Source organism: Pelodiscus sinensis, chromosome 14 (genome assembly GCF_049634645.1).
Source record: "Pelodiscus sinensis isolate JC-2024 chromosome 14, ASM4963464v1, whole genome shotgun sequence".
NCBI lineage: Eukaryota > Metazoa > Chordata > Testudines > Trionychidae > Pelodiscus > Pelodiscus sinensis.
Window position 1 is genome coordinate 5,821,802 of NC_134724.1, and position 27,293 is coordinate 5,849,094.

The following is a 27,293-nucleotide window of genomic DNA, read 5'->3' on the forward strand; positions in this document are numbered from 1 at the left end:
TGCTCATGGGCTGTCCTGAAGCTGTAGTTTTGAAGAAAGATGCTGTTCAGAACAGTCATCTCGATTTGATACTTCAGCCAACATGGCTCTTTTTAACGCTCCACGTACATTTTTATGTTAAATGCCTCCCGCGTATTTCAAGGAAATCCGTGGCCAAGAACAACTGCAATTGGGTGTTACAAGTAGCAAACCCGAGGGCTTTGCTCGGAGTGACAGGCAGTGTCTCCGTTGCATTGGCACGCTTATCGCTGATGTTTTCTAACACATACCCGAGTAACAGAGCAAGTGTGGTCCTTAGTGCCTGATACCCAAGCAGCATACAAGGGGAAACCCCAGTGACTTCAAGGTAGAGATTCAATCTCCTGGAGGCCAGATTTTTGGCTGGCGTAACTCTACTGAAATCGGTATTTGGCTCAGTGGGTATAGCAAGGAATACAGTGGTCTCCAGCCTTTTTACACCCAAGATCACTTTTTAAATGACAGACCAAGCCAAGATCTACCGCCCCGCCCCTTCCTTGAAGCCCCACCCTCTCTATTCTCCTCCTCTCCATCACTTGCTATCCCCAATCCTTATACTGCTACTTTAAAAAAAAATTCCCACCATTTCTCGCAGCTACTCACCTGTGCTATTGCTTGGTGAGTAGCTGCTCCTCAAATGAGGAAATCTAATAAATGTACTGCGCAGGCGTGCAGTTCGGAGAGGGCTCAAGAGCTACTCTGAGAGCCTCTGAGATCTACCGGTAGATCACGATCTACTGGTTGGTGACCATGGGAATAGAATGTCTGACCGTACAAGGTATCCTAGCCAGGATGCTAATCCAAGTATCTCTTGAATACTGCTGTAGCGTGATCAGCCCTTTGGCTGTTAATCCAAAGGGGTTTGTAACGCTGTGTGTGATAGACGTTGGCCTGAAAAGCTAATGTAATTGAATGTAGCAAAATCCTGTTCAGCTCCCAGCATATTATCAGCATGAAACCAGATCACTTATGTTCCTTTGTCCATCAGCCGTTCCTTCTCATGTGTGAAGTGATGATATGCACTCAGACCTAGCTGAAATACCTACTTTTTTCTGTGAACTTTGTTGCCCCTTTGCTTGGGTGTTTGGAAAGCGTTTGGAGGTTAAATCGTAAGACCATCCCATATAAATGTTCTTTGTATCTCTGCCTCCATCTGGTGGACAAATGCTGGTTGCTGGTCTTTTGCTGAACAGGGTCCTGACTCAGGGATTTCCCGCAGTCCTCTGTTAGAGGACGTTCCTGCCGAATTCTAGAAAAGAGACCTTCATACAAACTCACCTGGGACTTCATCAAAATTTGGATCCAGATTTGGACACGACTCTAGTAAAAGTCCATATTCATTTTGCAGTATGGTGGGTAGAATGGATTTCATACAGTGTGTAAACTTGGTGCCTTGTTGGGCTAGAGGGTAGGAGACTGCAGAAGCAGCCTGTGTTTCTGGAAGTCCACTCTCTAACACTGCAGGAAAATCTTCTATCTTAGAGTTTGAAGCTGACGTGCCAATGGGTTGAATTTCCTAATCCCAAACTTCCTTGTCAATAATCCTCCCACTCTACACTAACATAATTTGTGTAATTTCTAGATTGAGTGTTTACTTGTGCATAAGATTCCATGTTTCCTTGCTTGCCTTGGAGTTTGTGTTAACACCAAGAAAGAGGTTAATTAGGCACTTTGATACCATTGGGCTAGGCACCGGCATAAGAACCAGAAAGCTAGAGGGCTGTGCTAGTTAGTAAACTGTAGATACATGCTTATTCTGCTAATATGGTGTCTCCTGGAAGATTTTTTAAATCTGACATGCCACTCATAAAACCTGCACCTGATATTTCTCTAATAGGGTTACAGGGATGAGATTTTTTGCTGTCATTGTACATGCAAATGAAGGGATTCTAATTAGACCAATGAAGGGTGGCCAATTGCTGAAAATGATTTTTATTCATAGATCACAACAGCAATGTTATTCTGCTAATTTAACCTACTTATTAGCAACATCGGCACCCTCTGGATTCGCCAGTTTGTGATCACACATAGTAGCAGCCTCACTGTCAATGTTGCTTTAGCAATTTTTTCCAGTCCATTTTTGACTGTCAATAATCCTCCCAGCAGTGGACAGCTTTTCTAATACTTAAATGACCACCCCACTGTGGCAGTGTCCCCTGTATGCTAAATGCACTGAGGAGAGACCGAAATGCTGCCCAGTGATTAGCAGAGTGCCCACAGCCGGCTACTGGTGGTGCACATCCACACATCTTGGTGCACATAACAAAACTTATTCCGTCTTTGGATGGAAAAAATTAGAAGGAACCCTTGCTTACTGGTGGGGTGGCTGTGGGAGGTTGTTGTGGCCAGCCTGCTGTCCTCTGTCCCCTCCCCTTCTGCAGCTGTGGGAGCCTGGTAAGGGTATGTTCTGCACACACACCTACCAAAAGTTGCTGCTGTGCTGATGCTAGCGATGCCAAAGAAGAGTTCAAAGTTGGAGGCGGAGAAGAGCAGCTCTTCATTTATGGACAGAGGACTGTTCTCTCGGGATGGACTTCACCTAAGTAGGGAGGGAAATAGACTTCTAGGATGGAGGCTGGCTCAACTGGTTAAGAGAGTTTTAAACTAGGTATTTGGGGGAGACGGTTGGGAGATGTCCAGGTAATCTCTACGCCGGATTTTAACACTGAGAGGGAGGAAAACAAAGTAAGAAAGGATATAGCTGGGGGTAGGAGAATGTACATGAGGAAGGGTAGGGTGGATACTAGTCTAATAGGTCATATTGGAGGTACAATGTCCGGGCCAAATTGGGTAAAGAATGTGAATGAGGCCAAACAGCAAAAATTAAGATGTTTGTACACCAATGCGAGGAGCCTAGGTAACAAAAAGGAGGAACTAGAGCTATTGGTTCAGGAAGTGAAACCAGATATTATAGGAATAACAGAAACATGGTGGAATACTAGGCATGACTGGAGTACAGGTATTGAAGGGTACGTGCTGTTTAGACAGAAATAAGGGTAAAGGTGGTAAAGGTGGTGGAGTCGCATTGTATATCAAAGATGAGGTAGATTGTAAAGAAATAAAAAGTGATGGAATGGAGAAGACAGAGTCTGTTTGGGCAAAAATCACATTGGGAAAGAAAACTATCAGATCCTCCCCTGGGATAGTGCATGGGGTGTATTATAGACCACCAGGATCCAATTTGGATATGGATAGAGACCTCTTTAATGTTTTTAATGAAGTAAATACTCATGGAAACTGCGTGATCATGGGAGATTTCAACTTTCCAGATATAGACTGGAGAACAAGTGCTAGTGATAATAATAGGGCTCAGATTTTCCTAGATGTGATAGCTGACAAATTCCTTCATCAAGTAGTTGCTGAACCAACAAGGGGGGATGCTATTTTAGATTTGGTTTTGGTGAGTAGCGAGGACCTCATAGATGAAATGGTTGTAGGGGACAACCTTGGCTCGAGTGATCATGAGCTAATTCAGTTCAAATTAAATGGAAGGATAAACAAAAATAAATCTGAGACTAGGGTTTTTGATTTCAAAAGGGCTGACTTTAATAAATTAAAGAAATTAGTTAGGGAAGTTGATTGGACTAAAGAAATTATGGATCTTGAGGTGGAGGAGGCCTGGAATTATTTTAAGTTAAAGTTGCAGAAGCTGTCAGAAGCCTGTATCCCAAGAAAAGGGAAAAAAATTATAGGCAGGTGTGTTAGACCAAGCTGGATGAGCAAGCATCTCAGAGAGGTGATTAAGAAAAAGCAGAAAGCATATAAGGAGTGGAAAATGGGAAGGATCATTAAAGAAAGCTACCTTATTGAGGTTAGAGCAGGGACAAAGTGAGAAAGGCTAAAAGTCAGGTGGAGTTGGACCTTGCAAAGGGAATTAAAACCAATAGTAAAAGGTTTTATAGTCATATAAATAGGAAAAAAACAAAAAAAGAAGAAGTAGGACCGCTAATTACTAAGGATGGAGTGGAGGTTAAGGATAATCTAGGAATGGCCCAATATCTAAACAAATAATTTGCTTCTGTCTTTAATGAGGCTAATGAAGAGCTTAGGGATAATGGTAACATAACAAATGGGACTAAGGATGTGGAGGTAGATATTACCATATCCGAGGTAAAAGCCAAACTTGAACAGCTTAATGGGAGTAAATCGGGGGGCCCAGATAATCTTCATCCATGAATATTAAAGGAACTGGCACATGAACTCGCAAGTCCATTAGCAAAATTTTTTAATACATCTCTAAACTCAGGGGTTGTACCATTTGACTGGAGAATTGCTAATATAGTTCCTATTTTTAAGAAAGGGAAAAAAAGCGACCCGGGTAACTATAGGCCTGTTAGTTTGACATCTGTAGTATGCAAGATCTTGGAAAAATTTTTGAAGGAGAAAGTAGTTAGAGACATTGAGGCTAATGGCAATTGGGACAAATTACAACATGGTTTTACAAAAGGTAGATTGTGCCAAACCAACCTGATCTCCTTTTTTGAGAAAGTAACAGATTTTTTAGATAAAGGAAATGCAGTGGATCTAATCTACCTCGACTGCAGTAAGGCATTTGATACAGTACCACATGGGGAATTACTGTTTAAATTGAAAAAAATAGGGATTAATATGAAAGTTGAGAGGTGGATAAGCAACTGGTTAAAGGGGAGACTACAGCAGGTCATACTGAAAGGTGAACTGTCAGGTTGGAGGAAGGTTACTAGCGGAGTTCCTCAGGGATCAGTTTTGGGGCCAATTTTATTTAATCTTTTTATCACTGACCTTGGCACCAAAAGTGGAAGTGTCCTGATAAAATTTGCGGATGACACAAAGTTGGGAGCTATTGCCAATTCAGAAAAGGATCGGGATATCATACAGGAAGATCTGGATGATCTTGTAAATTGGAGTGATAGCAATAGGATGAAATTTAATAGTGAGAAGTGTAAGGTTATGCATTTAGGGATTAATAACAAGAATTTTAGTTATAAGCTGGGGACACATCAGTTGGAAGTAACGGAGGAGGAGAAGGACCTCGGAGTCCTCGTTGCTTATAGGAAGACTATGAGCCGCCATTGTGACATGGCCGTGAAAAAGGCTAATACGGTCTTGGGATGTATTAGGCGAGGTATTTCCAGTAGGGATAAGGAGGTGTTAGTGCCGTTATACAAGGCATTGGTGAGACCCCATTTGGAATACTGTGTGCAGTTCTGGTCTCCCATGTATAAGAAGGATGAATTCAAACTGGAACAGGTACAAAGAAGGGCCACTAGGATGATCCGAGGAATGGAAAACCTGTCTTGTGAAAGGAGACTTAAGGAGCTTGGCTTGTTTACATTAACCAAAAGAAGGCTGAGGGGGGACATGATTGCACTCTTTAAATATATTAGAGGGATAAATACCAGGGAGGGAGAGGAATTATTTAAGCTCAATACCAATGTGGACACAAGAACAAATGGATATAAGCTGGCTAGTAGGAAGTTTAGACTTGAGATTAGACGAAGGTTTCTAACCATTAGAGGAGTGAGGTTCTGGAACGGCCTTCCAAGGGAAGTAGTGGGGGCAAAAGATCTATCTGGTTTCAAGATTAAACTAGATGGGTTTATGAAGGGGATGGTTTGATGAGATAACATGATTTTGGTAACTAATTGACCATTCAATATCAGTGGGAAATAGGTCAATGGAGGGATGATAGGAGTTACTATAGAGAACTTTCTGGGTGTCTGGCTGGTGAGTCTTGCCCACATGCTCAGGGTTTAGCTGATTGCCATATTTGGGGTCGGGAAGGAATTTTCCTCCGGGGTAGATTGGCAGAGGCCCTGGAGGTTTTTCGCCTTCCTCTGTAGCATGGGGTACAGATCACAGCTGGAGGATTCTCTGCATCTTGGGGTCTTCAAACTATTTGAAGGCTTCAATATCTGAGATATAGGTGAGAGGATTATTCTAGGAGGGGTGGGTGAGATTCTGTGGCCTGCACTGTGCAGAGGGTCAGACTAGATGATCGTAATGGTCCCTTCTGACCTTAAAGTCTATGGCTACGTCTACATTGGCCCCTTCTCCGGAAGAGGCATGTTAATTTCCAACTTCAGAATAGGGAAATCCGCGGGGGATTTAAATATCCCCCACGGGATTTAAATAAACATGTCCGCCGCTTTTTTCCGACTTGGGGAAAAGCCGGAAAAAAGCGTCTAGACTGGCGCGATCCTCCGGAATAAAGCCCTTTTCCGGAGGATCTCTCATTCCTACTTCAAAGTACTTCCCTATTCTGAAGTTGAAAATTAACATGCCTCTTCCAGAGAAGGGGCCAATGTAGACGTAGCCTATGAGTCTGAGCTCTCACCGACCAGCAGCAGGTTGGAAGGAGTCCCCACTAGGAGAATCCCCCTCTCTGTCCCTGCCCCAGGAATTGTAGACTCTCTGGAGCAGCCCTGCAATACAGAGCTTGACTTTTCAGCTTAGAAAAGCAGAGATTAAGGGGGGATATGCTAGAGGTCTATAAAATCATGACAGGTGTGGAGAAAATCAATAAGGAAAAAATATTTACTTGCTCCCATAACATACGAGCTAGGGGTCACCACATGAAATTAATAGATAGCAGGTTTAAAACAAACAAAAGGGAAGTATTTCCTCCCACAAAACATAATCAGCCTGTGGAACTCCTTGCCAGAGGATGCGGTGAAGACCAGGACTTTAACAGAGTTCAAAAAAGACCATAAATTCATGGAGCATAGGTCCATCAGTGCTAGCCCCTGTTCGTGAGAGGCTGGAAATGGGTGACAGGGGAGGTGTCATTTGATGATTCCCTGTGCCAGATCATTCCCTGTGTGGCACCTGGCATTGGCCACTGTCAGAAGGCAGGATACTGGGCTAGATAGACATTTGGGCTGACCCAGTGTGGTTGTTCTTATGTTCTTATGGCTCCTCACCTCCTCTACAAAGCTCTGATATCTAAATATTTTTACAGACAAGTTCAATTTTCGCTCTTTTTATGGACTGCCCATGAATTTACTTATGGTTAGCAACCCTGGACTAAAATGTGGGGGGGGGCAGAGAGGGGGGCTAACATCACTTGATACAGTCAGATCCCAGCAAAGAGGCAGAACTCAGCTGTGAGAGGCAATCTGGCTTTGATGCCAGCTGCCATCCAGGAAGACTGAGAAATCCACAGACTGTCCTAATGCTTATGTGCTTTGCCCTCCTGCCTGCTCCGGAGTTGATGCGCCACTTCCGCCGGCCTGTGTCATGTCTTGGTCTGAGAGAATTTCTGGGCTGAGACCAGTTTCTGGCACATGGCTGTCTGCAGAGCTGTGACTCTGTGCACCATTGTCAGGGAGCTAGAAACATGAAGGTGTTTTGCTGACTCAGGGTGAAATGGTTGGGGGGGCTGGCCCTGCCCTCAGAGGAGCCATTGGACTGGATCTCATCTTTTAAAGGACCATCTTCTGTTAGGGAGCAGTCTCTTTCACCAGCCGACGTTGGTCTAATAAAAGATATCACCTCACCCACCTTGTGTGTCTAATATTCTGGGACTGTCCCAGCTACAACCACGCTGCATATTTACCCCTGAGTCACCATGTGGACAATGCCCCAGCTAATCCTTAGGAGCACATGCATTGCCATAACAGAGGCACTAGCCCAGAGCATCCATTGTTCCGCTGCTGATCGGGACCCAGGTTTCATACTTCAGAGCCCCCTCCTGCTAGTACAGCCCTCTCCCCCTGCTAGTACAGCTTGTAGCTCTGCAGTGCTGTACCTGTAGGAGAGCTGGAAAGCGTGCGAAGTGCACGTCTGTATGCAGTTCCTTCCTGTCCCCCACCTGATCACTTTACCCTTTAAAGCATAAGATTCAATTCCCCTTGTTTTAGCTTGTGTTAGGCAGGGGCAGACTCTCCTCTCGTGCTGCATGTGGCTTTGTTGGCTGGTTTGTTCCAAAAGTGGTGATGCATTGTGATGAAAACCAGTAACTTAGGCTGTGTCCAGACTCAGGGTTTTTTTCGAAAAAAGTAGCCTTTTTTCGAAAAAACTTCCCCTGCGTCCAGACTCAAGCCGCGTTCTTTCGAAATTAATTCGAAAGAACGCGGCTTTTCTTTCGATGGCGGTAAACCTCATTTCATGAGGAAGAACGCCTTCTTTCGAAAGTTCCTCTTTCGAAAGAAGGCGTTCTTCAATGTAAATAGGGCTTCTTCAAAAGAGAGCATCCAGACTCACTGGATGCTTTCTTTCGAAAAAGCAAGCCGGTTTTTCGAAATTTCTCCGTGCAGTCTAGACGCTCTCTTTCGAAAGAGGCTCTTTCGAAAGATGCTTTCGAAAGAGCCTCTTTCGAAAGAAGCCTGCAGTCTAGACATAGCCTTAGGGTGTGTCTAGACTACAGGGTTTTGTCGACAAAAATGGACTTTTGTCGTCAAAACTATACCTGTGTCTACACTACTGCCGAGTTCTGTCAACATAACATCGACAGAACTCGGCAGTTTTGTCGACGGTGGTAAACCTTATTCTACAAGGAATAACGCCTTCTGTCAACAGAAGGCGTTATTGCATCTACACTGTCCTTTGCGTCTACACTCTCATGTTGACAAAGCGGCTTGCTCTGTCGACAGAACTGGCTGTAGTCTAGACGCTCTTTGTCGACAGAACTGACTGTAGTCTAGACGCTCTTTGTCGACAGAACTGGCTGTAGTCTAGACGCTCTTTGTCGACAGAAGCTTTGTTGACAGTATTTCCTGTCTCCCTAACCTCTCCTTATAAACTTGGCTGAGAGAGTCAGACGGTCCACTTCAAACAAACAAAAGCCTCTGTCAACAAAAGCCTATAATCTAGACCAGGGGTCTCCAAACTTTTCAGCCCGAGGGCCGCATTAACTATCAAACAGCAGTTCGGGGGCCGACTACACACTTGAGGTCCAAATAAAAAACAATCAAAACATGGATGTTGTTTTTAATTATTTATTTAATATTATTTTATTCAGTTATTATTTAATAACACATTGATACACTACACATGAACACCTGTATTAGTGTGAATGGTGAAATTGTTTCCTGGATGCCAAAATAGCAGACATTTCTGGCTTTGCGAATCCGTTTCTCCCGGAAGGGGGGGGGGGGGGCTTTTCCCCCTGCTCTCCCCTTCCTCTGCATGCTGTCCTCCCCTCCTGCTTGCCACCGCTCACTCCTTCCCCCCCCCTGGGCGGAAGGGGTCACCTTTTTAAAGTTCCCGCCGGGGTTCACGTTCCCCCGCACGTCGCCGGGCGGGCGTTACCACCACCGCCCATCCTGCCCCCTGATTGGCCGGCTGCCCTGTCAGTCTGGGCGGGGGAACGCCGCCCGTGCTAACCCCCGCCCCCTGCGCCGTTTGCCGCCGCGCGGCCGCTTGTCAGCAGAGCGGCCCGCTTCTCCTGCCTCGGCGCGGCGTGAGTACACGCCGCACACCCCTGACAGGGCCCCCCCCCCCCCCCCGCGGCAAGAAGGGCCCGTTCGGCGGCGCCCCAGGGACGGTCTCCACGGGCCGGATGAGAGGGCCTCGCGGGCCGCAGTTTGGAGACCCCTGATCTAGACGTACCCTTAGAGTGTTGAGAGACTTGGGGGCGGGGATAGATCCTGACCTTTTTGGGGTCCATAGCAAAACTTCCTTTGATTTCATTGAGATCACAGTTTCACCCAGATCATTCCCTCCCTCTCTTTGCCCTAAACATGGTTACGTGACCCTTTCCCCTGCCAGTCGTGGATGGGTCCGGAAGGTGCATTTTCATTGCTAGTGGGAAGCTGCTGCTTCAGGATTAGGAGCCAGGAATTCTTCCACTATCCCTCCCCATGGTCTGTTTGGCGTTCTCACTCCTCTGCTGAAGGGGGCAGGGATGGAGGTAAAGTGGAGAGATTACTTACCTATCTTTATCAAGTGCTTTGAGATCTATGGATTAAACGCTGCTGTACCTATCAGCAAAGTACTGATGTTAATGGGTGCGTTTTGCAATGCACCGGGCTGACAAAGAACGTTCCCTCTTGTATGAGGGCTGTGCCTCCCAGCAAAAAGATGTGCAGCTTCAATGACTTCAGCAAGCAGGATCTAAAAGAATGACAGCATCCTCGAAGGCACCCAGTAGCCTTTGTCAGGAATGAGAGCACCCGGAGCAACCTTAAGGGAGGCTGTAATTACTTCTAGTGTGCAGCACTGCAGATCGCCTACCTGGTGAAGACAATAACAGCATCCTTCAGAAAGCATCCTTCATTAGCTGCAGAGAGAACAGGCTTCCTAGTGGCAAAGCTGCTGTCAACTGGGGAAAAAAAATCTATCTCATCAAAGACATTTCCTGTCTCCCTAACCTCTCCTTATAAACTTGGCCGAGAGAGTCAGACGGCCCACTTCAGACAAACAAACAAATCCCCACTTCTGAGTGTCTGGAAGAAGGGAAACATATTGCACAGTCTCAATACATAAACACTATGCATTATCTATATATACATCTATACTGTGTGCATTGTGTGTAATGTAATGTACAGGAAGCCCCTGACTTGTGACGCGATTGGTTCTGCGGGAAGCATCGCAAGTCGGGGCGTCGTAACTCAAACCCTCGTTTACGATAGGCGCCGTGCGCTGTCGTAAATGCGGGCAGAGGATGTAAGTCAGGGGTTTCTAGCCCCTTCCCCACTTACAACCATTTTTGTAAGTACGGGGGGGTCAGAACTTGGGCGGTCGCAAGTCTGGGGCCTCCTGAATAGGACTTGTTTTACATGCACGAAGGTGAAGAAGGTGCCATGTGCAGAGAACTGATACCTCGGTGATTTTCTTTATAGCAGTGATGGGCAACTTACGCTAGTGAGTGGGCTCCATGAGGAACCCTCCATCTCCGTGGGCTGCAAGATTGTTGTAACTGGGATGGTCTCCTAGGCTAGGGCAGTTTTGCTAATGGTCCTTGCGTACCTAGAGTTTGCGGGGTGACGACAGAGCCGTAGCAGCGCTCTGATTGGATGCAGAGGGAGAGCCGGCTCTCACAGTCAGTGTTGTGTGCAATCCGCACCCACCTCGCTTCACATGGCCTCGCTTTACATGTGTGTCACTGGTAGGGAAAGAACTATGCAGATGGACTCCATCAGAATCTGACCACCCTGTGTGGTCTCATGGGCCACACATAGAACTCCCGTGGTCCACCGGTTGCCGCTTTAAAACCTACTAGCTGGTTCTCCAAGTGTCATTTTTAAAATTTTCATATTAAAAAAGAGGGCCTCTTTTCTGCTTCAAGATGTGATTCAGCTGTTAGCAGGTGAATGCAAACAAAGGATTTCTAGTATTTTAGTCGGTCGCTTGCTGAGAAGCCTTAGAAAAGCCTTTTCTGACCACAGTTCGGTGCAAAACTTTGCCAGTTTAAACACCTGTGGAATTGTTGGTCCCTCATTTTGTGCACAGAGCATTTGAGCTAAAAACCCCTTAAAATTCTGGCCCTTTGTGCTTGCTAGGAATGCTGTCAATTAGAGTAAGTTTGAGATTTCACAATTTTAAGTAATTAAATTGAACTTTTTGTCCTGAAGACAAAAATAATGGCGATGCAGGTTGGTTCCCAGATTTAATGTGATAAGAAATTAGATGCACCTAAGATGTAGATTCCAGATCAGATGTTGCATAGGAATTCCTCTAAGATTGGGCATATTCAGATCTGGGCTTCTGGTTTGGTTCACTATAGAGGTGCTGAACCACAAAGTGCCTGATCTTTAGAGCCCTGCAAATTTGAGGAGAGCTCCTTTTTATCTACGTGTATCTGCACTCGTGGATGTGGACGCCGATATCGGCGGCTTGTTTTGTGGATACGGATGCGGATACATAATTTGTATCTAGAACCCTGCAAATTTGTGGATATCTGCTTTATAACCAAGGGTAGCTGCATCCGTGGATGTGGATGCAGATACCCATGGCTCATTTTTTCAAGGACAGATGCGGATACAATTTTGATCTTTCTCTTGGGGCTGTGTGAATGGGATCTGTGGCTAGAGCAGAACTTCAGTAGGGTTCCATGCATGCATCCTCTTCCACTCTCGTGGATCTGATTTGAAGGATCGGGGCAGATCAGGTTCTGACCTCTCTGGGGCTACTTCTAGACTGCAGGCTTCTTTTGGAAGAAGCTTTTCCTGAAGAGATCTTCCGAAAAAGCTTCTTCAGAAAGAGAGTGTGCACACTGAAAAAGCGCATTGAAAAAGCGATTTGCCATTTCGACAGATAGCGTCCACGCTGAATGGATGCTGAATGGGCGCTCTCTCGCATGTCAGCTGTGATTACTATGGGCGGAATGGCCACCAGGGCACCTGTGCTTTCTCCTCTTTCCTCTTCTTCCGAAAGAACTCCCTCTTCCCCCTCCACACGCGCCTTTTTCTGAAAAAGCTCTTTTGCAAAAAGGCTTCTTCTTTCCAATGTCGGAAAAACCCCTCCGTTCTTTCGATTTTGTTTCAAAAGAACGCAATTGCAGTGTGGACATAAGTGACGTTTTTTTGGAAAAATGGCCATTTTTCCAAAAAAACTCTGTAGTGTAGCCATAACCTGGGTCTCACAGCATGTGGTTTTGGGCTTGCAATTCAAGCCTTGAAGCATTGTCCTGAAATAGAAACTCGATCCCCGGAAGTCTCCTGTGTCCATTCCAAACCCAGCCATATGGCACTCTTACCTGGAAACCAGGAAGTGAAAGTAACCAGAAAGAAAGGTGAAATTGACCAGACTGGTTGAGTGACCTGCAGAAGAGGTAAACAAACCGTGAGGAAGAAAAGTCTGTTTTCTGTGATGGTTTGAGATGAAGGTAAAAATGGTTGGTTTTTAATATAAATGGAATGTGGCCCACACTGCTTTAAAGAGATTGTTTTATCCCTCTCTCTCCTCCCCCGCCCTCCCGGTGTGTATTAGGTTCCCAACCAGCAGTGACGCGGGATGTCGCTATATTTGCTGCTCCAGAAAACACCACTGTGGTAGTCGGAGAGAGTGCGGTGATGGAGTGCATGGCCTCTGCAGATCCTACCCCATTTGTCTCTTGGATACGACAGGGTAAATGAAGATAATTATTCTTTTGATGTTGAGAGGAGTCTATGGACACTTTGTTTTTAAAATCTATTAAAAGGGAAAGCGCTGTTCAAGAGAGGGCACTTTTTTAAATTGCTTATATGCATAGGGGCGGCGGACCTGGTGATCTGGAGCATCCTCTCGGAGCTGGGATTACTAATTGAATCTACAATGCTATAAAGCATGCAACTTATTTGATAGCTGTTTGATCTGTAAACTACATGAAATTCTGGTTGCTGGATGCCTTTTGATCTAAATTAGTCATGGCAGTATTGTATGAGCCAAAGCCATTGAGGGTCACCCTAGAGGGGTCGGGTTTATGACACTTCTTTTGTAGTGGTCCAGAAAGGTTTGCGGGAATTCTAACACATCTGCAGTTGCTTTGTAAAAATAACGTGTGCTATCTTGCAGGGTTATAAAATGCGATAAAGATCCTTTAGGCATTTAAGGGGCCTTGTTTTCAGAAGTAAATCCTCTTGTGGTCAAGACGGCGCTTCAAAATGAATGAAGGTCTGAGAAACAGTCAAGATATCTTTTATTTAGGGCCTATAAACGAGCCAGACTGACTTTCATGCATCAAGGGCTGATCAGCTGAAATCAGTAGGGCTGGTGTCACTGAGCTCGTGTCCCATGTGTCATGTGAGCTGTTAAATATTGAAGCTTGCCACGTGGGTTCTCGGCCCAGGAATCATTTCTCAAAAAACATATTGAATTGGCTTTCAAAAATCTACGTTATGACATAAAATTCTTTCCCCGCCTTTATAACCATATAATCAAATCAGTCTTTAGTTGTAGCTTGCCAGCTTCCGTAACTCTTCGTTAATGGCAGTGTTTTTGGACACGCTAAGATTTCCTCCCCAGAACAAAAAAGCTTGCAGGACTTAGTGTAGGGAAGCAAAACAGGGAGGATGAATCATTTAAGCAGAGCTGGAAGCTTGCATTTCATCCGGTGTATTTAAGACATAATTAGCAATGCCCAGCTTTCCCATGCTAAATAATTTATTCATTGCAACACTGAGAGTGGTAGGAGCCCAGAGTATTTATAATCAGAGTCAATTAGCACCATTAGAGTGTAACGTTAGAGTGCGTATTTTTTTTATTAAATGAGTGTTGCCTCCTCTTTCATGCTCTGTGTTTTCAATATTTGCTCCGTGCCCTCGGTTTTTCTGTCCGGAGGTCCTTGGCGAAGTGTGGATGGGTCTCTCCAAACTTCGTGTGGTTATTTAACTAGATTTGCTTCCAAAAATGCAGTAAAAAGCAGGACTGAGAGTCTCCATGCAGGAGTAAACGCCAGTATCATTGAGGATTTCACCTGTAGGTTGCCGGTTCAAATTCTCCCATGGTTGGTATGGACTGTCAGTCAGTTCCACTGGGGATCAGATTTTCAAGTCAATTATGGTCAGGGGTGTGTGCAAGTTGTGCTTCTGAATTGAACACCTGGTTCCTGAATTGTGGGCCCCTCTGGGGACCAGGGGAATCAACAAGTCACCACTCAGTGGAGGATGCATCTGCCCACCCCTGGAAGGCAGGAAGCTTGTCTCAGTCTCCACATCTAGCTGAATGCAGCCAGCAGTGGGGTGTGGAGCTAGCCAGGCGTTTTGGCCTCACTCTAGTGCCATGTGCTTGGGAGGGGGGCAATGGCAGAGCTCCCTGCTGGTGTTTTTGTCGTTGTTTGCTGTGGATCACAGCAAGGAGGAGACCTTACAGCAGCAGCAGGGATGCTAGCGCCAGTATCGGTGGAAAGCAAGGGGTAGCAAATAACATGGTTTCTCACCGTGCGCTGGAAGCTGGTGGGTTATTTTTAAAACCTAAGCCAAAGTTCTACCATAGTAAATCGTGCGTGAGTGCAAAACCTGAGCCCCCAGCCCTGTGCAGCTCAGCCCGACAGCAGGCAGGCTGGATTACGAGTGCCCAGAGAAGCCCCGCCTCCTCCCAGCACATTCACCCACCAACTCAATCTCGCCCCAAGTCCCCCGGCTTTGCTTAAGCCTTGACACGGATCAGTCTGGGGATTCCCCAAGAGAGGAGAGACTTGGGTGGCAGAGAGTGAACTTCCTCTGGGCTCTGTTGGGAGCAAGGAGGGTGGCAGGAGCGGCCGGGGAGGCCTGCGTGGCGATCCATCTAATCCCTGGTTGGCAGAGGGGCCAAGGGTTGCTTTAAATCACACTTGGGCCATTTTGATTCGTGACCACCCCTGAATCAGGCTCCCTCCCCACCTCACCCCGTGTTGCTTCCTGCTCTCAGCTGTGCGGAATAGCCGGGCCTTTGGCCCAGAACCGCGCCTTCAGCTTTGGAGCGGTGACATCACTGTTTACAGTGTTCTGGGAAGGAACAGACGTTGGGCATCGTGCCTCTTTCTCCCATGCCCCGAGAGGCCCTCTGGCAAAACGAGGCAAGGCCAACCCAACTCCTCCTGCCTTTTGGGGGAAGCGGAGATAGCTCACTGCCTCCCAGGATCAGGCCGGGAAGCCCTTCGTTACTTTCTCCAAGAACTCAGTCTCTTTGCTGAAATGTCTCATGTCCAGAGAACGGTAGCACCCCTGGGCTATCCTGTTTTTGAAGTGACAGCACAGTGCGTGGCAGGGTCCTCTCCGCAGCAAGACGCTGCCCCCAAGTCTTCAGATGTAGCCGATTTGACAAATCTTGGCCGGTTCCGAGCGAAAGGCTCATGTGGAAAATTCATCCTTTGCGGTTGGTGACAGGGTTAGGTTTCAAAACCCGTCCAGTAAATTCCCGTGTAATCAAACTGGGTAATACGTTACAGGTCAGTAACCAGAGCAGGCCCATAAAACTTTATTAGCGGCTTTGGCAAATTCATTGCATCCCCGGTGCATTCAGTCCAGCTCCCAGGAGCCGGCAGGAGAAAATCTCTTTCCCTTCGTGGTGATTCAGGGGACTGGCTCCTTGTCAAGCCCAATGTCTGAGTGGGGCGTTAGCAGACAGATACATGCTGGAGTCCATCCTGCAAGGTAGCAAGCCTCTTCTGCACAGAGGTCGGCAGGTGTGGTCCGAATCCAGACATCCCGGAGCAGTTTGGCCCCAAGTCAGAACTTTGGCACTAATGGGCTAACCTCAAATCCGAACTTGGGATCAGTTAGGCTCAGGGTCCAACCCTTGGAAACACACAAGGGTGAAAATGACAAGAACAGGCTCTCTCCTTGCCAGCAATATAGGTTCTTCTTGGGACGTGCTGGGGTGTGCATTAACTCTGGGATTGAATCTACACCACGGCTCTACATCTGGAAGGTGCCACCCGTTGCTTAGCTGCAGGACAGCTTGTACTTTCACTGGGGTGGAGCACCTGCTCTGCTCCAGTTAAGGTTGGGTAGAGTGCTAGCATGGACCTGGGAGCTTAGCACAAAGAGGGCACAGTTAAGGTTATTTTGTGGGGGTATTATCTGTATATACCCTGGTTTTCAGAGGTTTGCGTCAGCCACTCTCCATATCCTGGAAAGGTGGTCTGGGGTGGGCAAACTTTTCCTCTTTGTTAATGACATTTGGGACATTTATTTTTTTCTCAAAGAGACTATTAAAAATTGCTTGGGTGCCACATTTTTCTCCTGGTTGATTTTGCGATAGGCAGTGAATTAAAATAAAAAATGGTTTCTGCTTTTTCCTCCATTCTCCTTAGTTATTCAGCTGAATTACCCATCTTTTAATAATAGTTAAAAACTGCCTTTTATTGCTGTTTCATTTATTTTTTGAAAGGTTTTTCCAGGGCGCTCCTTGTCCATAGCATCAAAACACCTCACGGACATTGCAGACTCTTGCTAGCCATTCAGAGAGGCAGGGAAGTAATACTCTCCACATTCAAAGGAAAACACCGAGGTTCAGCGTGATTAAGTGACTTGATTGAGGCTACACATGCAGGATGTCAGTGGCAGAGCTTGGAAGGGAAGCCATGTCATTATTAATTATATTACAGTCGTCCCTCAAGGCCTCAATCAAATCAGGGCCGTGTTGTGCTGCACAGACATGCAGTGAGATCCTGTGCTGATCTTCCTGCCTCAACAGTCAAGACACAGAACGGGTGAGAAATAAGTGCTCTTCATTCCCATTTCACAGATGGGAAACTGAGGCCAAGAGAGACTCGCTCAATATCACACATAAAGTCAGAGGTAGAGTTGGGAAAGGAACCTTTTGTGAGGGTTATGAGTTTAAAAACTGGGATCCCTGATGTAGCTGTTCCATCCACGGCCTGTGTTTTTGTTCTCCACAGACGGGAAGCCTATTTCCACGGAAGTGATTGTGTTAGGTCGGACAAACCTCCTCATTCCTCAAGCACAGCCCCATCACTCCGGTGTGTACGTCTGTCGGGCGAACAAACCCCAGACCAGGCAGTTTGTTACGGCGGCGGCAGAGCTGAGTGTCCTCGGTGAGTTGACAGAATAAACATTGCAGATGTAAGCCCCTCTCCGGATAATTGCTTTTCTCTTAGACTCCCGCTCAGAGGCTCCCCCAGAAGCGATGCTCGCAGCTCCCTGGCTGTGTCTAAGAGGGGAACGTAATTAGAAGAAAGCCCTCCGGTTCCAATTATTCAATCGGTGCGTGGAATAGTTCTCGGTGGCATTATTACCATTTCATTGTTTTTTAACGTACTGAGGCATTTTTATTTCTTTTTGCAGAGTTCCCCTGTAAAAATCAGAATGCGCAACTAACAGCCAAGACTAGGGACAGGGAACGGAGGCTGCGAGTAGATATAGATTTGGGGGGGGCTAGTCTAGCCCAGCAGGTTTCAAACTTTTTTTCTCAGAAGAAAATTGTGGATGTCACAACCCAACATAGTTTGACTGGAGTGTGGGCTCCGGGGTGGGGCTGAGGAGAGCTTTGGGGCATAGGAGGGGGCCAGGGCTGGGGCAGGCCAGGTGGGGCTTACCTTGAGCAGCTCCCAGTCAGCGGTGCAGCAGGGGTGCTAAGGCCGCTTCCTGCCTCTCCTGGCACCGCAGACCAGGCTGCGCCCCAGAAGCAGCCGGCAGCAGGTTCCCAGCCAATGGGAGTGCGGAGCTAGTGCTCAGGGCAAGCTCTATTCCCTCCACCCCCTCCAAGCCAGGCCTGTTGCCAGCCACTTCTGGGGCGCAGCGCAGTCTGTGGTGCAAGACAGGCAGGGAGCTGCCTTAGCCCCCCCCACTGCTCACCTGATCCCCCTGCAGAAACGAGACCTAGTGCCCAACATCCCATCCCCCAGTCCAGGGTGGTGACCCATCGTTTGAAAACCACTGGTCTACCCTACGGTGTACTGGCAGCTGTTTCTGACACTATGTGGCCTGGGAGGAAAGGGCTTGTCTTGGCTTTTTCTTTTACATGTTCGTTTCTCTGCTCTTCCTTCAGCGCCTCCCAGCATCACCCAGTCCCCCGAAACCATTTCCCGCACCCGCGCCAGCACGGCCCGGTTTGTCTGCAAAGCAGAAGGGGAGCCAGCCCCCGTCATCCATTGGCTGAAAAACGGCGAACCCCTCCTCTCCAACGGCCGTGTGAAAATTCAGAGCAGCGGCAGCTTGGTGATCAACCAGATCGGGCTGGAGGATGCCGGCTATTACCAGTGCGTGGCAGAGAACAGGCTAGGCATGGCGTGCGCCACAGCCAAGCTCTCGGTCATCGTGCGAGAGGGCTTACCCAGTGCTCCCAAAAAGGTGTCGGCTGTCTCCCTCTCCAGCACCACCGTCTTAGTGTCCTGGGAGCGCCCCGAGTACAACAGTGAACAGATCATTGGCTTTTCCCTGCATTATCAGAAGGCCCTGGGTATGTGCTCGCGGTTTGCGTCATTGGGGTTCGTCACCCCCACGGTAGAACAGCAGCGATAGCACCAACCCACGTCCTGCACGCCCCTTTTGGGGCTTGCACTTCGTTCTTTATTTTGTAGCAAGATCGTGTCCAGACAGAAGGGCTGTTTGCGTGTTCTTATCACGTCAGACAGGGTGTGACCAAACTGGGTGTGTTCAGCCGCAGCCTGGAGGCAGTGGCATTCTGGCGTTTGCAGCCTTTTCTTTGCTTGTCTCTCGTGCTATTGTCTTCTCCCTGCTAGGGGCCGATAATCTAATGATTCAAAGGGGTTTCAAAGGTCTATAGTGCAGCAGTGTTTTGGAAGCTCAATTTGTATGGCAGATTTGTAGTTGCTCCCCAACTCTCCCGTGCACACTTGTTAACACTGGTGTGATACTCATGGGATGGAGCGTAGGATTCGGAGCCTGAAGACCATCTCTGTCGTTGCATGCCCACTTTTGCACATGCAGTTCATTGCACCCGCCAGTTTTGCACGTGCATATTGGGTGTTTGGGTGCCCATCTCCCCATTCTGCTTTTGCAATACAGTTGGTTGCCTGAGCAGAATGGGCTGTGCACAAGTGGAAGCCTGGAATGAAAATTTGAGTTTGAGCGTCTCTGGGGGGTGCATGTTCGAAACAGGCCCTGCTGAACCCCACAGATGCAATGAAGAAACAACCATGTTGGGATTCTTATCTGGCATCCCAGCCAGACTAAGCAATCTCCCACCTTCCACACCTCTGCTACGTCCTCCGGATGGCTGTGAAAAACTGAGCGATGAGTACGTGAACCTCTACAACGTGCTCACTCAGACACTCCTGAAAATTTTACTCTGTGAGATTTATAGGCGCTTAAATCCCATAGATATAGGCACTTCTGAAAACGTTGCTGTTAGCCTGTATTCTGTTCTGACCCTGGTGTGCTTTTGATTTTCTGTACCACATTTATTATGACCGATGAACCTCTGAAACACCAGAAAAATTCTTGGTGCCAAGAGGCAACGACAATGGCTAAAATGGTCAAACTCAGGTCCCAAAAGCGAGGCATCAAAATCTACAGTTGAGGGTCTGGCGTTCAGAGAATTTCTCGCAGAACTTCCCACTTCTGTGGATGTCGGTGGGAAGCAAGAACTCAGCTGAAAAATCAAGTGTCTGGTGTAGGTGCCTTAATATGGATTTAGGTGTCAGTTAACTGTGGCCAAAATGTTCGCACGTGGGCATCTAATGTCCCAGTGCAGAGAGCTCAGTGCTTAAGATATGATGGAACGTGACAGAAGAAGGTGGTAGACACCAGGGAGGGTGGCAGAGGAAGGACCAGAGTCAAGCCATAATGGTTTCAAAGAGGGAAAGCTACAGTGTGTTGGCCTTGTGGACGAGCCAATTTTGAACTTGACAGGTGTCTTGCTTCCTACTTGCTGTACTGATGATGGGTTTGTGCCTTGTCTCCAGGAACCGACAATGTGGAATACCAGTTTGCTGTCAATAATGATACCACTGAGCTTCAAGTAAAAGACCTGGAACCCGACACCAATTACGTTTTCTACATGGTTGCATACTCCCAGCTAGGAGCCAGTCGGACGTCCTCTTCCGTTATCGTGCGGACGCTGGAGGATGGTGCGTTGAGTAGACCTGCACTGACTGGGGTTTCTGAAAATGTTTTCAAACAACCAATAAATCAACGAGTAGTCCTGTGGCACTTTAGAGACTACCAGCATATAGAATCTTGAGCTTTCATGGGTAAGACCCACTTCATCAGATGAGTTGGGGTATGTCTACACTGCCACCGTAGTTCGAACTAGGGTGGCTAATGTAGGCATTCGAACTTGCAAATGAAGCCCAGGATTTAAATATCCCGGGCTTCATTTGCATATTCCCGGGCGCTGCCGTTTTTAAATGCCCTGTAGTTCGAACTATCTGCCTGCAGTTACACGCGGCCCGGGCTAGGTAGTTCCAATTAAAGCTCCTAATTCGATCTACCATTATTCCTCCTACAAGGTATATTTAAATCCTGGGCTTCATTTGCAAGTTCGAATGCCTACATTAGCCACCCTAGTTCGAACTAGGGTGGCAGTGTAGACATACCCTTGGAGTGGAAATAACTGAATCCGAGAGAGAGAGAGAGAGAGATAACACAAAAGAATTACAGATTGTACCTCCGTTACCGAGGCTCTCCAGTTAGGCAACATCCATGGTCTGTCTGGGACCAGAGAGCCCGGGTATAAGGAAGTCGGGCTACGGGGCAGGAGTTGGGGGAGGAGCAACAACTCAGCCAGGAGCCTTGTGTTGAGGGAGGGGCAGGCAGCGCCCTGCAGCCAGGTGGTAGGGGGAGGGCCAGCAGCAACTGCAGAGCACCGGCCCCAGCCACAGAGTCCGAGGGCCTGCCGCTGCAGCCACAGAGATCCAGCTGTAGCGCTCCGGTCCTGGCAGCAGCAGCTGTGGAGCTCTGGCCCCAGGAGTGGCAGCTGCTGAGCTCCGGCCTGGGGAGCCACAGCTGGGTAGGAAGCAGTGGAGCTGGGCTGGAGTCCTAGCTAGGGGCAGCACGGGCCATGTTGGGAGGGACCTCCCCTTGTTTGGGAGCAGTCAGGTTCCAAGGGTGCCCGAGGAGGGAGGTCCAACCTGTACCTGTCAAATTTAGGACCTGTGTTAATGAAGCTAATTAAGTGGGTTAGATGTTTCCAATTCATAGCATATCCATAGCAATTCTGCATATTCATGTGAAAATGCAGATTTTAAAGTCAGGGGAAATTGGCTTTGTAGTGCGTTAGCTAGTTAATGTCTTTATTCAAGCCTAGGGTAACAGGGTCAAATTTGTAGATGAATTCCAGTTCTGCAATTTCTCTCTGTAACTGGCTGGTGAAATTCCTTTGTAGAAGATTGGCTATTTGTACGTGCACAGTTGAATGACTAGGTAGGTCAAGAAATCGTTATGCTTCCACAAATAGAGACATCACAAAATGCCCTACACAGAATGGCATCAACTTGCAGAAATCAAGGTGAATTGCTAATGTGGCTTGTTGCATCTGGGTATTTATTTAGGCTTTTTGTTCATGGAGGGGGGACTAGTGATCTGCGTGAGCAGCAGAAGGCTTTAGATGTTATCTTGCTGGCTTCTGATCCTGGTTCAGTTGCCACACAGGCACCGTTACTTGCATTGCAGTCAGCCATTCTGGATTTTACTTAGGCATCAGTGATTTCACTCTGCGTGAACTTGATCCAAAGCCCATTAAAGTAAATGAAACGACTCCCATTGACAGCAGTGGTTTGGGATCAGGCCTGCAGTCAAGTTTATGTAAAAAATAACATTTAGCATTTCTATCCCCTTTCTTTCCAAAGCAATTTATGCACAGTATAGACAGAATGCTACCAAAAGGCACCCACCCAGGCATAGAGGGCACAGGCCAGCCATCCCACAACATGCTATATGATAGTGGCATTAAGGGGAGTTTTGGGCCACATACCAGGCAAACCCCTTCGGTTATGGGATCTGTCAAGTCCACACATGACTTGTAAAGTTTAATCTGAAATCCACTCATATAGGGCACGTCTACACGGCAGGGCTAAAGTCAAATTAATCTAGGCAACTTGAGCTACATCGGTTGCGTAGCTGAAGTCGAAATAGTTTAACTCAGCTTTTGGCGCTGTCTATGCAAGCCCTGCCTGCTCCTGTCCAGCTGGTCCTCGTGTTCCGTTAGACTTACCCAGTCGAGATGGACTCCCCCTGAGGTGCAGTAGAAGGTTAATTGGCCCCTCATGAGCCACCGTAACCCCGTCAGGGCTGGCATGGAGCGCACTCCCCATCACATCCTGCCTCGGAGTAGGAACGGCTGTCTGGAATACAAATCTGTAGTTCCAGGGAGTCTTGTGTTTTTTCAGACCCGATGCTTAGATCCGTGAGCCTTCCCCCGTGGCCTTCAATCTTTCTGTTTCCGTGGCAAAAAACTGAAAGCAGGCAGGCCTGTCTGAGTCCAACTTCCCCATCCGGAGTGGAAGCGGGAGCATTTCTGAGCGTCGGCAGGGTAATCTGTGTTTACATTCGGGAAGCAAACGGATAAGCGAAATGCCAGGAGGAGGGGTCCAGCTTGGGCAATACTAAAGCTGATGCCAGAACCCCTGAAGCCCTTTGGCTCAGACCTATGCGCTCCAAAGTGGAGCTAGTCCCTCCTCCGGAAGCAGCGTGTGGCTCTTGGTTTGGGTGTGAGGCGAAATCTCCTCCGTGTGTTGCTCCTGTCCTAGTTCCCAGTGCTGCTCCTCAGCTGTCTCTGTCGAGCACCACCCCTGCCGATATCAGAGTGACATGGCTGCCGCTTCCACCGGAACTGAGCAACGGGAAGATCACGAAATACAAAATTGACTACTGTACCGTGAAGGAAGGTGAGGAGGAAAGGGGCTCTGTGGGAAGCCGAGGGGGGGTGCATGAGGGCAGTTCTCAGGAGTGGATGCCTTTAATGCTGGCCAAGGAGCTGGGCTGGGCCCTTTGGGAGCAGACGCCTCTTTTTATCCACAGGAGATGCACAGCTTAGAGAGCCGTGCCACAGGCCTTCCTATACTGCCCCACGGACGTGTCTCAATCCGCCCCTGAAAGGGTGAGGCAGGAATTCAAACCCCAGAGCCAACCCGTGGCTGTGGATTTTGCCCCGTGGGCCTGTGGCCACGTGGGAGCTGGACTGAGCGTTGCATTTCATGCAGGCCAGCATCAGAGGGTAATTGGCGGGTGGTTTGGCAGGGGTTTAATGTTTCGGGGGTAGATGGGGAAGTGCAGTGGATGAACTGGAATTGGAATTACCTCAGAGCATGGTGTCCTGGCAAGCCCATGTAACCACCATTGCCAGGTTTCAGCTTTGTCTGGCTTTATTTGTGGAGTTCGTACACTAACCCTTCAGTGGGGTCGTGGATGCTTTCTCCTCAGGGCCGGCGTCCCAGCCCCTATCGCGTTCCTAGCTCTGCGCCCGCGCCCCATGGCTGTGGGGAGGGGCTAGAGAAGGCGGCAAAGTGTCACATTCCCCTGGGTTTGCGCTGTGTTTATGTTCTGTGCCGCGACGCCTGCTTCTTGGTGCTCAGAGGTGGCGGCTCACAACCTGATGGACCAGCGGGCAGCATTTGAAACGTCTGCGCCGCGGCATGTGGGCGTGGTGTCTGCACTGCTGCCGGGAGGTGGGATTCCCAGCATGGCCAGAGGAGCTCTGCTCCTGCTAGCGTGCCAAAAATAGCAGTGTGGATTTGGCAGCCTGATGGGCGGCTCCTCTAGCTTCCCAGCTCAGACCTACGGGATCAGGTGGCCATGGACTTGGGAAGCTACTGCCAGACCTGCTGCTTCGATAGCGCTGTTTTTAGTGCAATAGCGTGAGCAGAACTAGCCTGCATCTGTCTACGCACGCTGGGGGACGCCTCCCGGCTGCAGCGTAGACCCTGCCTTAACGTTAAGGGCAGAATGCCCCCGGGTGCGCAGGCAGGATGTCATGTCGCTCCAGTGGAAACTGCCAACCAGGCTCTGTTTAAAGCTTTAGCTAATGGCACCTTATAGCAGGGATGATCTGAGGAGACCGTGTTCAGATCTGGGTCTGGATTTGAAGGGCCACGACTCAGGGCTAAGGCCCTTGGTTCGTATCGGTTAATTACGACAAGCCTTTGGCTGCAGGGTTGATGGCGCTGAAATCTCAGGAGGAGCTCTTCTGAGATTTGTCCCAAGACATTGCGATGTCTGGCAGCTTGAATGATGGAAATTTCACCCCCTCAGCTGTTCCGGTGAGATTCCGGCTGTCTCCAGCTAGGAACGGTGGGGAGGGAGGAGTGCGTTGTGGAGCACAGACCCCTTCCAGTGCGGAGTGCGACCCTGAGTCACAGCAGGAAAGGGATTCCCGAGTCCCAGTTCCCACACGGGCCCCTTTCTCATTAGAAATCAGCCTTGCGCTGTTGCCTGACCGTGTGGCGTGGAGGGACGTTGGCCGCTGGGCAGAGCACCATGCGAGTCCCTCCTCCTCCGAACGTGCAGCATGGAGCTTGCGCTGCTGGCTCTGCGCCCCAGGGCACGTGCGCCCTGCTTGGAATGGAGACGTCTCACTGGCGTTCCCTTGGCTTTCGCAGATCAGATCTCCTCCACCGAGGTGGGCGCGAACGAGACGCAAATCACCCTGGAGTCGCTGCATCCCAATAAAGTCTATAAAGTGCGCATTGCGGCCAGCACCAGTGCGGGCTACGGAGCCCCGTCGGAGTGGACGCAGCATCGTACTCCGGACAGGGACAACCAAACCCACGGTAGAGGGGTGGGCGCGGGCAGCCTCCCTCGTTTCTCTGAGCTGGGGCTTGTAGCAGCTTCCCGGTGAAGGGGGGAGATCAGTCCCCTGGTGCCCATTTCACAGCCGGGGATGCGGAGGCAGGCAGACTAGATGACTCACTCAACCTCACATGGCTTGTGTCTACCTGAGGGAATTGCCGCGCAGGGTCGCGGTTGCACCAGAACTCCTCCCCTAGTTTCCCATTTCTGGTAGAGAACCAGAATTGTTTCTCCATGTGCCTTGCTGATGGGTCCTTCCCCCACCTCCCAGATCTGTTCAGGCTGCAGGATTAAAAACAAAGACTCATGACAAATGAGCATGGGGATGTTTGGAGGTGGGGAGGCAAAACGGACGTGCAGAGATGAACGCAGCACCAACGGCTACCAGCCAGGCAAGGGAGCACTGCAGCTGACTCAGACTAGGGCGGGCAAACCCTCCCCCGCCTCTGTAGCTCCCAGTCTCTAGCTCTGCCTGCTAGATTGCACCGCCTTGTATGTAGATGAACATCAGTTGCATTCGTCTGTGTTTAGCTGCTTGGCCCATTCAGGGATAGACTCATCACAGCGCCTCTCCACCAGGGGTGGACAGATCCTTCTGAGGTGGAGAGAAGGAAGCCCCTTAGCAAAGCAAGGAAATTGCTAACCTCTCTGGTCTGGGACTCTGAGAAGCCCGGCAGCAGAAAGCCCCAGAAGAGCAGTTGGCTGCGGAACCCCAGTGGCCCTGGGCTGAGTCTCTGGGGCAGTGATCTGGGGACAGGGAAGCCTGACAATTTGCTGGCAGAGACCGTGCATCGGCAGAGGGGCCCAACTCCCCTGATCTGGCAAACTCCTCCCTTCAGGACCGGTGAGGTCCCAGAGGTTCCAGACCAGGGAGGTCTAACGTGCACTGAGCAGTTGCTGAAATGTGGGTTTCTTTCCTCTTGTTTTTCTAGTTCCATTTGCCCCGACGGAATTAAAAGTCCGAGCGAAAATGGAATCCCTCTTGCTCACGTGGCAGCCCCCAGCCAACCATGGCCAGATTTCAGGCTACAAGCTGTACTATCGGGAAGTGGGCACAGAGGAGGCAAGCGACGAGAGCCCGTCCGATGGCACAGAAGAGGAGAGCTGGGACGTGGGGCCCATAAAGCTCAAGAAGAAAGTGAAGCAGTATGAGTTAACTCGCCTAGGTGAGCTGGTTAAGTCTACTTCCTAAGGTGTGCTGGTGCTGCGGTTCCACCTGGCCGTGCCAGGAGGTTGTGATCAAGAATTTCTACAAAAGGGCAAGGTTTTTTGGCTGTAAGACCTTCAGATGTACCCGGGGCTGGACTGAGCCATTCCAGCGCCCCGGGCAGATAGTTTAATTGCGCCCCAGGTTGGGGGAGGGCGTATGCGCGGCTCTGCCCCCACGCCGGCGTGTGGGGGAGGGCACACAGAGCTGGTGGCAGCAGGATGCACGTGCCTGACTCGGCCCAGCCCGGCTACCACCACTGGCGTGCACCCGGGGCGGGCTGAGCCAGGCCGTGCAGGGCCCCGTGGCCACGGGGGGGAAGGGTGCTGCTGGCCAGCGCTGCAGGGAGGCCGCTGGGAGCTGCTGCAGCCTGCGATCTGGGGGCCAGGTGCACAGTGCCTGATGGCAGCTGTAAGGGGCGCTGCCCGCCCCTTACAGCTGCCATCAGGTGCCCCCCCATAGGTTGGCACCCTGGACAGCTGCCCAGCTAGCCCGTGCCTTAATCCAGCCCTGGATGTACCATTGCATCTTACAGAGTCTACAAAATGTACCCGCGTTCTAAGCTCCTCCCATGGATCGTTTTTTAGCCGACTGTTCCAAGGTGGAGTGTTCTGAGAGCGTAAGGGGCAGACATTAATCTCTGTCTCTTTCAGCTTCTCGTAAGACCCCCTGTCGGTGCAGGATCCAAGCGCTGCCTTATTTTCAGTAAATGTTTTTAAAATGTAGAAAATCCTGGCCGTGAACGTAGGAGCAGATTGTTCTTTAACCAGCGATTACCTTATAACTGGTGACAGACACCTTGAAATGGTGGGAGTGTCCCTACATTCTTATCTCATAACTCCGGGCAGAACAATCACCTATCTCCGACCTATATCATTGTAAGAACTTCTCTAATGCAGCCAAGCTTGTATGTTACTTACGGTACTAAAGCTCCTGAGATGTCTGCCCCAAATTAAAATACAACCCTGAATTAACCCTCACCCACCCCCTCTTGGGGTATTATTTCCCCCGTTTTACAGATGCAAAAAGCTTCA

General features: G+C 49.0%; 1 protein-coding gene across 4 annotated transcripts in view; it reads left to right on the plus strand.

Annotated features, from left to right (window-relative positions):
* IGDCC4 (immunoglobulin superfamily DCC subclass member 4) overlaps window positions 1-27,293 on the plus strand; it is a 235,593-nt gene that overhangs the window by 154,400 nt on the left and 53,900 nt on the right. For all 4 annotated transcript variants that reach the window (XM_075896896.1, XM_075896895.1, XM_006129178.4 and 1 more), the window contains 7 exons: window positions 12,871-13,008; window positions 17,243-17,398; window positions 18,352-18,762; window positions 20,231-20,395; window positions 23,015-23,152; window positions 24,863-25,033; window positions 25,985-26,218. In XM_075896896.1, coding sequence (XP_075753011.1) covers window positions 12,871-13,008; window positions 17,243-17,398; window positions 18,352-18,762; window positions 20,231-20,395; window positions 23,015-23,152; window positions 24,863-25,033; window positions 25,985-26,218 — 1,413 coding nt within the window. The remainder of the gene's footprint in view (window positions 1-12,870; window positions 13,009-17,242; window positions 17,399-18,351; window positions 18,763-20,230; window positions 20,396-23,014; window positions 23,153-24,862; window positions 25,034-25,984; window positions 26,219-27,293) is intronic.